This window comes from Populus alba, chromosome 18 (assembly GCF_005239225.2).
Source record: "Populus alba chromosome 18, ASM523922v2, whole genome shotgun sequence".
NCBI classification, from domain to species: domain Eukaryota; kingdom Viridiplantae; phylum Streptophyta; class Magnoliopsida; order Malpighiales; family Salicaceae; genus Populus; species Populus alba.
The window spans coordinates 9,061,102-9,073,108 of NC_133301.1; the positions used below are offsets into that span (position 1 = coordinate 9,061,102).

The following is a 12,007-nucleotide window of genomic DNA, read 5'->3' on the forward strand; positions in this document are numbered from 1 at the left end:
TTTGGATTGCAACAACATCTCTTTTTTAAGTCTGACCCTCTCTTTGTCCTTTCAATTTCAGTACTTAAACTCATTAATCAATCATTTCATTTATGTGATAGGCCTGTATTTAAGATAAAGATTTACCATAAATTAAAGATATCTTCTATTATTAGATATGTTATTATAAAACATGTTTTAGTTAAGGAGTTATTGATACTTTAAGTGTAAAATGATGATACAAAACCTTGATAAAAATGCATTTTTAAATACTAATCAACTACTATCTAGTTTTAAAGGGTCTCTTGCATGTTTAGTAATTGTCCTTGAAAGGTCTATATAAGGCTTACAAGGAGAGTGAGGATAAAGGTCTTAAATAATATTAAATCGACATACCAATTATTTCTAAGTAAACAATCAAACGAGAGTTAGATGATTTCATGAGTCTTACCTAGGCTTAAACTATTGAAGTACCGTTACTTCCCTACCTATCCTAAAGTTCGGGGTGTGTGATCTCAAAAGTGATGCATGGTGATATAAGCATGAATGCATGCTATAAGAGTAAAAACAACAAAATAAACAAACAACACAACAAACAAGATAGTAATAGAAAGACAAAAGGAAAATATGTTAAAAAGATGACAATATTTTAGTGTAGTCAATCTTAACATAAGTCTATAAGAGATGGCAAACTTATGTTTCTTTAATAGCTAGGAGATATAAATAAAGAGATGGAAGTTTTGAATTTTAGAATAATAGTGGATGTAAGAGTAATTATAGCATTTCTAAATACTCTTCTCTTTCTATCACTTTTTTTTTATATATATATATTATTTCCTAAACTTTATGCAATAACATGATGTTTGAGATAAAGTAGAAAACAAAGCAACTTACAACAAACAAAGAAGAATTTAAAGAGAAAAAAAGAGCACAAGAGAAAGTGGAATAAAAAATGAAAAAAACAAACATAATCTAGATAAATGATGAAAGCAACCAAAATCATCATCACATACCACCTAACAAACCAACCTAAGAGAAAACCAAAAAGACATGAGTCACAGATAAACGTCAACCAACAAACACAATCAACCAACCCAAAACCACTTTGAAACAAGAATAACAATAATAAAAACCAAGAACGCAGAAGAGAAAGAACAACAATACAAGTGATGAAAACCTATATTGTGAAACATAAAAACCCAAATAATAAAAACCAATAACTAAGGTAACAAACAATCTAGAGAAATAAAAAAAGAAACAAACATAAAAAAAAAGAAACAAAAGCATTCAAAACAATAATACTAGGTATAACAATGGTAGATAAAAAAAAAATAGAGAGAAAATAAAGAGAAAGCTCTAGATAGAGAATGATACCACTCTTATTTTCAAACCCAAGACAAATGGATTAAATACCCTCCCCAAACATATTGTTAAAGAGTCATATAGCTTAAGACCATAACAATAACCCCCATTTTAATTTTTGAATAAAATAAGGTCCAAAATGACAAAAAAGGAAATGAAATGACCCATGGAAAAATAAAATTACAATTAAAATAAACGAGAAAACCTAATTCAACTCAAACTAGAGCAATAAATCACCAATAGACATCATGCAAGAGGAACCTAAGAATAATTATTGGCATGAAATGGAATGTTTAATCCCATCAAAACAAAGATAACTCTCCTAATGCTAAAAAAGATTAAAGACCAAGTTAAATGGGTTGTGTATTTATTATACGATGATAACAATGATCAATATTTCAAAGGTAGGAGCCCCAACTACCCACCATATAAAAAGAAAGCTCAACCACAACCGATCCTAACTCTTATAAGGACCACTGTATCCATCAACCTGAACCTAGAAAGAAAAGTGAAGGAATTCATTAGGAATGCTAGAATGCGTGATTAACCAAGCATGAAAGAGCCTAGAGGAGTCCCATTACAAATAATTAGTTTTTCATGGCCCTAAAGCTGACTAATAAGGTTACGTTGTGATAAGAAAATGTTTTCTAGATAATAAATTATTTATTTTTAGAATCCTTGTTTAACTAGTCAATTAGAATTCTTATTGAAATAATATTTAAAATTCATATTAGATTATAATAGTTTAAGCTTGAAATCTTCGAGCCTTGTATTAGGAGGTTCAATTATTTTATGTATCTAATGTTTTCGAGTTTCAAAGAAAAGGTTTTAATCATACTGCTCAAACAACTTCTCCTTTTGGAACCTACCTTAGCAAAGGAACCTCAAAGGTCTTAGATGAGATAGAGAGAAAGGATTCTAGATTTAAAAAAAAAAAAGATTTGTTTTTAGAATTCTTGTTTAACTAGTTAATTGAACTAGTATTTAAAATCTCTTTTGGATTATGATAGTTTAGGTTTGTAATCTCCTAAATATAAGTAGAGTTCAAGAGTATTGAGTACCAATGAATAAAATCCTAGGATGGTGTGTTTACTGTTTAGTGTTTTCATTACGTTGAAGCCACACATGAGAAGAGCTAAACATGGCATCAAGAGAAATGAAAAAAGCCGCGTATTCCGAAGGTGGAGAAGAAGAAGCATCGCACGTAGGATTAACAAGAAATACAAACAGAATTTGCACCACAAGCCTGATGGCATGGGATTTCAACGATCCAAGTCCATTTAGTGTCTTCCACATTCGGACGACACCGCGGTATTTGAAGCTTTCTAGTCTCGCAAGAAATGGGTTTTTAATGCAATGCAATCATGAATCAACTGAAAGGAGAGGGTTATCAGAAAGCATAAAGACCATAACCTCCATGAAAATGAAACATAAGTACAAGAATTTGAGTAGATAGTGACAGTTCTAAGGCTGAATTACATACAATCTACCACATGGCTGACTCTTTATGCAATTCTCTGTCATAAATCAGCTAAGTAGTAGTAAGAAGAGGAGGTTCCCTACAACAATTCCGAGCAACACATCTGAAAGCCCGTTCCTGTTCAGCACCAACGAATGGCCATAAGCAATCATTACCGGGAACTGGCAGTCCTCCTCAGATGGATCCTTGTCTGTAACCAGAGCCAAACCAGAGAAATCACAGTCCCAATATCCTTGGTTATTAAGTTGATAGTACATGTTGAAGGCATAAGAAGCATTCCCTTCAGCACTTAGATGATTGCAAGAGGACCCATAACCTAAAGCAGTACAATCTGATTGACTGCAGGCATACTCAATACTACCTGGTAGCTCGCTTAACTCAGTCGCTTCAGGGTCTAGAACACACCACCTTCTTAGCTGATACCTTACTCCCTCCACCGGAGCAAGACCCTTGTCCTCTTCCGATCCCATCAAATCCAATCCATATTTGGGCTTCCCATCGAACTCAAATATTCCCCAATGCCTTTCGAAGCAACCGGGAGCAATTTCCTTAGCATTCTCATCAATGAGGCTAAACAGATAAACATCGATGTTCTTGCCCTTTCTTTTTGGTGTTCCGTTTCCACTCAAAGCATGTCGAATCAACCCTTGGTTGAACCTCTTTGCATTTTGGATATTAGCATTTTTGTCACCATCGGTTGGCCAACCGACTTCTCCAATCATAATCTGCATGTCAGGATACCCAGCCTTGTCCAAGGACCATACGAGAGTGTCAAGATTTGCATCAAACGCGTTGGTATATACTGAGTCGCCATCTGTGATCGGCTTCTTTGGTCCATCAAAGAATGCAAACTCGAGGGGGAAGTTAGGGTCTCCGTATAGACTCAGGAATGGATAGATGTTGACAGTGAAAGGGGCATCATTTTCATTGAGAAACTGGACTACTTCAATCGTGAGGTCTCGAACATCAGGTCTGAAGTCACCGGCGGATGGAACCGGGTTTGATCCAGGGGAGTTGTAAATGTCGGCATTGAAGGGGACTGTGGCCTTGACATGGGAACCTAGCCCAGCTCTGTTGAGGGCATGCTGGATATTTTTTAGAGCTGGTAACGTGACATGTAGATAGGTGCCATTATATGTTTGCAGGAAAGGTTCATTGCCAACAGCTACATACCTGAAGAAAAAAAGATCATTAACTAAATCTCTCGTTTAATTTAACGACTTTTACCAAAACGTATTTCCCAAACATTAATTAATCAATTCTCCAAGAAGAGAGATATTCCTAAAATCAAAGAATTAATTCAACCAGCAACATGGAAGCAGAGCAACTGTTGATCATACAAATAAAAGAACTTGGAATTGCAAAGTCTTGACAACAGGCACTGCAATCAATAGAATAGTTTCAGTGTATAGATTAATATCCCATCAAAAAGAGAGGAAAAGAAGAAGCCATAAAAGCATTGTTCGGAGGTCAACAACTGTGTGCAAAACTAACCTGATTTTGACTCCACCAGTGTAAGACCAGCTAGTCACATTTTCATCAACCCAGGCAGTAGCAGCCGCAGGATCTTGACTCATCTCTTGCAGCATGTAATTTGGTATAGCCAGCATTACTTCAATATGAGTCCCAATCAGAGCTGCCATAATCTTCTCATCGCAATCGAACAACTTCAATTTGTCAAACCCATTTTCTTTCAGCATCTGTACCACATTATCCGGTGGGAGTTGGTGTGTAGCCATGGTGCCCCAGTTCACTCCTACACGACTAGCAACATCAGGGATCATGGTCAAGAAAATAACAAACGGCAGCAAAACATAGGTTGTAAATACTCCAGCCAGTGCCATCTTCTTTTTTCTTAGAGAATCTTTCACGGGGCCGGGACGAGAGAGAATCAAGAATCAAGAAAGACTGGAGAGCACTGCTAATGACGGGGACCTGAACCCGTGATTGACACAGGCAAAAATGAGAGAGGGAGAGGGGGGATTTGTTGGTTCTTTGAGGCAGAATTTATAAGAGTGAAAAGTTAAGTGTCTCTCTCTTTTTCTCTATCTAGCTACAACTGTCTTGGTGATTGGCTTTTGAGAAGCTTCATAGTGAAGGTGACAAATCTAGTGGGTGATGGTTTCTTGTACAAGAAACCAAAAAAAAAGTTCATTGCAGGAAGTGGAAGATTCGTTTCTCCCTTCCGTTATTCAGTTATGTGGGGTGCCAGGCCAGTCAATATTCTACTTGTTAGCTTAGTTATCAAACTTGGCCGAGGGTTTATCCGTTTACAAGGTCGGATTTTATAGATTAATCTGGTCGGATTAATCTAAAAAAATTAAAAAATATTTTTAAAATTTTAATATTTTTAATAAAAAATTAAGAAAAAATAATATGTGTGAATATAAATTATATATGTTATAAATAATGAAGTTTAAAAGAATATTTTTTTAAAAAAATTTATCCCACATTGAAAAAATAACTTCTTTTTTGTGAACATAGAGTATATATATTAAGGAGCTTCAAATCTCACATTGAAAAAATATTATATTATTCTTTTAAGTTGAATTATTTAAATCCAAAAAGTTTTTTATTCCATATTGAAAAAATATAACTTTTTTCTTGTGAATATAGAGTATATATACGAAAAAGTTTTAAATTCCACATTGAAAAAATAACTTTTTTTCTTATAAACATAAAATATATATACTAAACAGTCTCAAATCCCATATTAAAAAAAATAATTTTTTTCTTGGGAAAATAAAGTATATATACTTAAAGATTTTAAATCCCACATTGAAAAAATAAAATATTTTTTCTAATATTTATATAGTGAAACTTTAAAAAATATTAATAACTAACTAAAAACATATGAAACAAGAAAGGTATAAAAGAAAAACCACATTTGAAAAAAAAATATCAAGTCTTATCCGAGTTTGTTCAGATCATGAGTCGATTGGGTTTTATCGAGTTATTACCCCAGCTAATATTTTAATAAATTTAAACTAATCCATCCATTAGTTCAACCTGCCGGTATAGTCCAGGTATAATAATGGTGCTTAATAGAAGTAACATGTCTTTATTGTTCATACGCCGGCACCAATGCTTGAACCATGGTCTAGTGAATCAAAACCACCAGTCCAGAGCAGCAAAGGCAATTAGACATTTATTTGGAGTCCTTGCAAGTTCGTATTTTTGTCTTTATCTAATCCAAACACTAGTTTTCACCTCTCCTCACTTGTTATTTATATGTAAAACATGAAACGAGTCTATCCCTTTTGCAATTTATTTTTTTCGGAGACAAGCATTATATGTGGCATTTATGATGATGATTGATGCAAACTTGGAGTAAATTGTCTGGAAACGGCAGTCGCCATTTTATTTATTTATTTATATTAATGAGTTTTTCACTATGACAAATGTTAAAGCACAATTAAGATATTGAAGGAGAATAAAAATAAGAGGATTTGGTAAGTATCAAAGTCATATTTAGTGTCGTAGTATTTCTTATTATAACTTCTATAGATGGGCGTGGATGTTGTGATAAAAATAACACTATCTAGTTATTTGGTTTAGGATTAGTAGGAGAGTTTAGTGTGTTGATCTTATTAAAAATTTTAAAAATAAAAAACTTGTTGTGTTAGGAAAAATATTAATATCCACAACCCAAGCGCACCTTACATAAAATAAATTGAATTGTGTGATTTATAAATGGTTTAAAAGTTTTGATGGGTTCCTTACCAATAGTCTATTTATGACTTAGAATAAAGATTTAATCCTATGAATAAACCTGTCATTTTGAATTTATTATTGACTCGTATGCCCAAATAAATTCTTATGGGAAATATTCATGGAGGTGCTTTAATAAGGCTAACATATCTTGGAAGGTAAATAAGTTCTTCAAAACTCGTATATTATAGTGAAAAATACTTTCAATTAAAATTGATGAATATCTAAAATAATCTTAAAAATTTTCTAGTCAATTCTTAGTATTTAAATACCAGCTACTTATAAATCTAACATTTATACCAAGATATTAACCATTAATTTTTATTAATTAAGATTTTAGAGTTATTAAAATACTTTTCAAATCCTTATAGAATTTTACAAACTTGGTGTAAATTCCAACAAATACAAAGGAAAATCAATGTAAATATTTTTCTAAAACTATGCTATTTTTTATTTTTTTTGTCTTCTTTCTTGTAAATAAAAATGCAATTTTTTAAGGACTATGTTTGACAAAATCATTTTTTTTTTCTAAATAAAACTGTCAAAACAGGTATAAGAATGTGTTTTCCAAACTTGCCCTTAAGCTAAAATTCCTCAAGTATTTGACCTGATTTTGACCCAAATAGGTCGAACCGAAAACATTGGTTCAACCATGAACCGAACAAAAAACCAAGGTTTAACCTAAAACTAAACTAGAACATAGATTTAAATCGAAATAAAATCAAAACTAAGGAAAAATATAAAAAACATAATATCTTATAACCAAAAAAGATCAAACACCAAGAAAAACAGAGAACACAAAAAGCAATGAAGAACATTCAAGCTCAAACCCATCAATGTAAACGTCAAACCAGACCAGATTTCAAGCAATAAAAGATTAGGTTTTATTAGCAATCAAGCATAGATCAAGAATCAAGTTTTTATTTGCTTCAATTATTACTCAAACATTATGATTTTTGTTAAAATTGGTTTCGGTTCAAAACCAAAACCCTAAGATTAAAACCTATAAACATGTTATTGATGCATAAAAACCCTAGATTATTTACTAATAATGATACACGAATTTGTAGAAACCAAAATCAAATAAAAATAAAACCTAAAATTAGCACTCAAGACAATGTTTTTCAAATGAACATGAAGAAAACGAACCAAAGTTGCTTATAAAATCTAACATACACTGTCAAGCCCAGAAAATACATTTTAGGCTTACAAACCAAGATCTCTTAGCCCCAGCAAACCATAGTATCATAAACAAACAAGCTTGAATAAAAAACACTAACAAATAACCTTGAATTATCAAGAATACGTATAAGATTTCAACTTTCAAAACTACAACCATATTATCAACCAACAAAACATAAAAAATCAATCCAAAACTTACTCTTTAAATACTTGAGACCCAAACTAAACTCAAGAATCAAGAACATGCATTATCAACGTAGAAAAAGCCATCAACCACCTACTGAGACCTTTGACAGGTTTTAAAACTACTATACTTCATTAAAACCAAACACTCAAACACTTTTTATACATCAACAACAACTTTAAAATAAGATCAATCAATCAAAACAACATTTTCAATCATCAATCCATATAAATGCTAAAATATAAAATAATACCAAAAAATTCAAAAACATCATTTATCATTGAAAAAGCATGAATGGGAAAATCATATGAACCGCACCCTTGAGTTTTCACATGGTTATACATTTTCCAAACTTGCTGGCAATAAGCTGTTACTACCCTTTTCTTTTCCTTTCTTCTTTCCCTTTCACTTTCTATTCTTTCCAAATCATATGGATTGCACCCTTGAGTTTTCACATGGTTATACCTTTTTCAAACTTGCTAGCAATAAGCTGTTACTACCTTTCTATTTTCTTTCCTCCTTTTCCTTTTCCTTTCACTTTCTATTCTTTCCAAAGCTTGCTAAACCTTTTATGTTAGGTCTTTGAACCTTCATGCTAGAATCTTTTTACAAAGTATATCCTCATGTTTTTCTCTCTTCTCTCCTCTTTTATCTTTCTTTGATTTCTAAGGGTATTTATATATAAGGTTTTTCTAGGTTTTTTTGAAGGATTTCCTTAAAGATTGATAAAAGCTCAGTCATTTGATCAAAATGAAAAAGTTCAGGTCAAATTTTAATAGCTAAAACCTTGTCCCTTAATGGTTTTGGGGGATGACCTAGGTGGTTTTCTCTTTCTTTAAGATAAAGACATGTATTTCTCATATTTTGATCTCGGATAAAAGATTTATAGCCCTTGATAAGAACCTTTTGGGATTTTTTAGGTGTGAACACATGAAAATATTAAGTGGTTTTGCACAAATGAGTATCTCAGCTAAGGGTTAATGAGTTATGCTTTCGAGGCTTCATTAAAGAAATTTTGATGTAAACATCATTGAAAACCACTTGAACTTGGTAAAGAAGATACACACCTTACGTTTGGATATATCATTACTTTATTTGGAGGTCTATAGCTTCGCATTCATTCGCTTGAAGGTAGTAACTTGACCCAATCTAAAATTTGAAATGAGTAATGGCTGATCAGGGACAAGATGTTGGAGATTTTTGTCGAAGAATTGGGATGTAAACATCTAATTTCATGGAAATAAGATGGTAATGGGGATGTTCTTATTCCATTTTTAAAAACCTCGTGCATTTGGAGATCTAGAACTCCACAACGAGCTCTTGAAATATGTTAACCTGATCATCCAAAACTGCCAAGAAAATAGATAAATAGTTGGTGAATGACACATCGTATAGATTAAATCCCTAGAAATTAGGATTTTTAATTTGAGATTTGATAGATTTCATTTTGGTCTCTATTCTTTTAATTGCTTTTAATTGCACTCGTAATTGCTTTTCAAATTCTTAATTTCATGCAATTTCACCCTTGTCAAACTCAATTATCAGCCCTAAAGTTTAGTGTCATTTTCATCTTGGTCTTTGGTTTTTGATTTGTGTATTTGAACCCTTAATTAACCATCAAACTTTTAATTTTCTTTAATTTAGCACCTAATTTGGTCAATTTCAACCTTGAAGTCTCACGCCTTGTAAGATTTAGTCCTTGGTCTTTGGTTTTCGACTTGTGTATTTGAACCCTTAAGATTTTTATTAAGAATTTGTACCCCTTCTTCCTCGTTGAAAGAGCTAGTAATAAAACTTGAAAAGCATTATTTCAAAGTATTTTTTACTAAAAAATACTTTAAAAAACAATAATCATCACACTTTTAAATACTCCCTTCAACTGAAAATATTTTCAAAAATAACAGTCACCACATTCTCAAATACCCCCTTCAGCTGAACGAATTTTCCTCACTAAAAAGAAATACACCAAACACTCAAATAAAAAAAGAAATTCAATTCAATAGTTTCCTTAATGTACAATATAACATTCCTTAAAGTACAATCTGAATACCGTGTCGACCTAGAAGAAGATGTGATCAAGAAAGTCATTTATATGCATATAAATAATACATGGCTTTTTATATTTATTTTTTTTTTTCACAAAAGTTTGCGTCGTTGCTTTCTTAGTGGAGTGGTCGATGGCGAGCAATCGCCTTTACGAGGATAGAAAGGAATCTCCAAATGCTAACCAGCGTAATTCTACGTGTTTATCATTCTAATTCAGACTGCTTTCCTCGTTCGTGCTGTTTGCCTTTTAAGTTAAAGTTAATTTATTCATCTGCCTTTCTTTCTTTTACGGTCTCCTATAACTTGCTTCCTGTAGTTTATCCTGTAGTATCAAAAATTAATTATATAATTTATTCGTCTTTTATATTCAAAAATACTTTCTTTCATGATCAAGATTCCCACCATATCTATTTCTCTTTTCTTGTTCCTGCGAAGAGAAATGTGAAAAGAGCATGAAATTAACTAAAGAACTATGTTATTATAACGGATTTAAAATATATGTGGGGATTGAATACGTTACAGTTGTCTTTATCTTTTATGATCTGCAAAAGAACAGTAGCTAAAAGACCCACAGCGCGGCCATGGCGTGTTCCAAAGAAAAAGGATACTCGATACAATAAGAAAAATGCTAGCTTTCCATATAAATGGTGAATTTAACTTTAATCCTTTTTATATATTTATAAAAGGCTGCTGATGAATTAGAAAAATCATGAACTGTTTTTCCTTTCTTTCTTTCAGTTGTAAGAAATTATAGTTAGAAATTTGTTTTAGAGTAGAGGCGGTTGACAACCTTGCAAATGAAATGATGTATATCAATGAAGTGTTGATGTACTGCTATATTTGTGCAATGGTGAGAATATAAATTCGATTTCTAGAAAATAAACATATTAAAAGATATAATTATAAATCCCGAATGAGACTAGTCTTACTTGAATAAGAAAAAAAATGAAATGAGATTTAATTGTTGATTATTCCAATATCTAAAAAAACGATTTATTATTACAAGCGCACTTGCCAGGTAAAGAGAAACAAAAAGGTTAACGAAAAAGTAAATAAATGCATCAGAAAGAAAAGCTCTGGTCCAGGAGCTGTTTTGCAACTGTCATGGGATTGTTTTGCAGCTATCAAGGGATTATGAGATTCTCCTTTCCTTTCTTGATTATTTCCATTATTGGCACAATCTTTTTGACTGGATACGTGGGAGTGATATCTACTTACACCCTCCCTCGAACTGAATGAGCAGGAAGACATGTCGAGTTTGTTTCGAAACCATGAAACAAAAATGAAATGAACATGAAGAGCTCCTCATGTTACATGTTCTCGCAAAAAATGGTAATAAACTTCTATATGTTTTATGCGTGCATGCACAGTATTGGGTTGGCAACAAGAGTGGTAGAGTTGATATTATCACAAAACATGATAGAAGGATTAGCCAAGAACACACCTAGATCACAAAGTAAAGATTGTTTCCAACATAAGTCTTATGAACAACAACAAGCGCTCGATATTTAGCTTCAGTAGTGGAGCATAAAACAATTGATTGCTTTTTAGAGCACCATGATAAGAGGTTAAGACTAAGAAATAAAAAATCAACTGGTAATAGAATGACAACCATCTAGTGATCCAGCCCAATTCGAATTAAAGAATGCATTAAGAGAGTAAAAAAAGATACTAGGCGAAAAGTGATTCCATAGCCAGCAATACCTTTAAGATATTGCAATATCTGTTAGACAACTTCAAAGTGCATTGTTACGGGAGAATGCATGTACTGATAGACTTGATTTCTAACATTTGATAAATCTGGAATTTGAGCATTTTAGAGCCACAGGTCACTGGTGTGGAAATTGGTTTAGCACCAATCATGAAAGAATGCTTCAAATCTCAATAGCACACTCTGTTTGAGTGATAGTGATGGATTAAGAGTCACGATGAACCTCTGTTCCTAAACAAATTTAAGGAAACAAGGTCTTTCATTTCAAAATGAGCTGAAAAGTACTGAATAAAACTCTCAATACCTTTTGCATCACTATCAGAAATGAAAATATCATCAATATTACAGAGAA

At 32.3% G+C, this 12,007-nt stretch overlaps 1 protein-coding gene across 1 annotated transcript; it reads right to left on the reverse strand.

The window, feature by feature from the left end:
• Nucleotides 1-2,759: 2,759 nt before the first annotated feature.
• LOC118054129 (glucan endo-1,3-beta-glucosidase 8) lies at nt 2,760-5,016 on the reverse strand. Its single transcript, XM_035065575.2, has 2 exons — nt 4,316-5,016; nt 2,760-3,994 (listed from the first exon to the last, which is right to left on the reverse strand). The coding sequence occupies exons 1-2, from the start codon at nt 4,663-4,665 to the stop codon at nt 2,869-2,871; spliced, it is 1,476 nt and encodes a 491-aa protein (XP_034921466.1). The 5' UTR covers nt 4,666-5,016; the 3' UTR covers nt 2,760-2,868.
• Between the last annotated feature and the right edge of the window lie 6,991 nt (nt 5,017-12,007).

What these genes read in the sequence shown, in the direction of transcription:
- LOC118054129 (XM_035065575.2), bottom strand. Translation starts at nt 4,665, where the DNA reads ATGGCACTGGCTGGAGTATTTACAACCTATGTTTTGCTGCCGTTTGTT. An exon ending in ACTGGTGGAGTCAAAATCAG is followed by an intron (nt 3,995 to 4,315) that starts GTTAGTTTTGCA and finishes TTTTTTCTTCAG; the next exon opens with GTATGTAGCTGTTGGCAATG.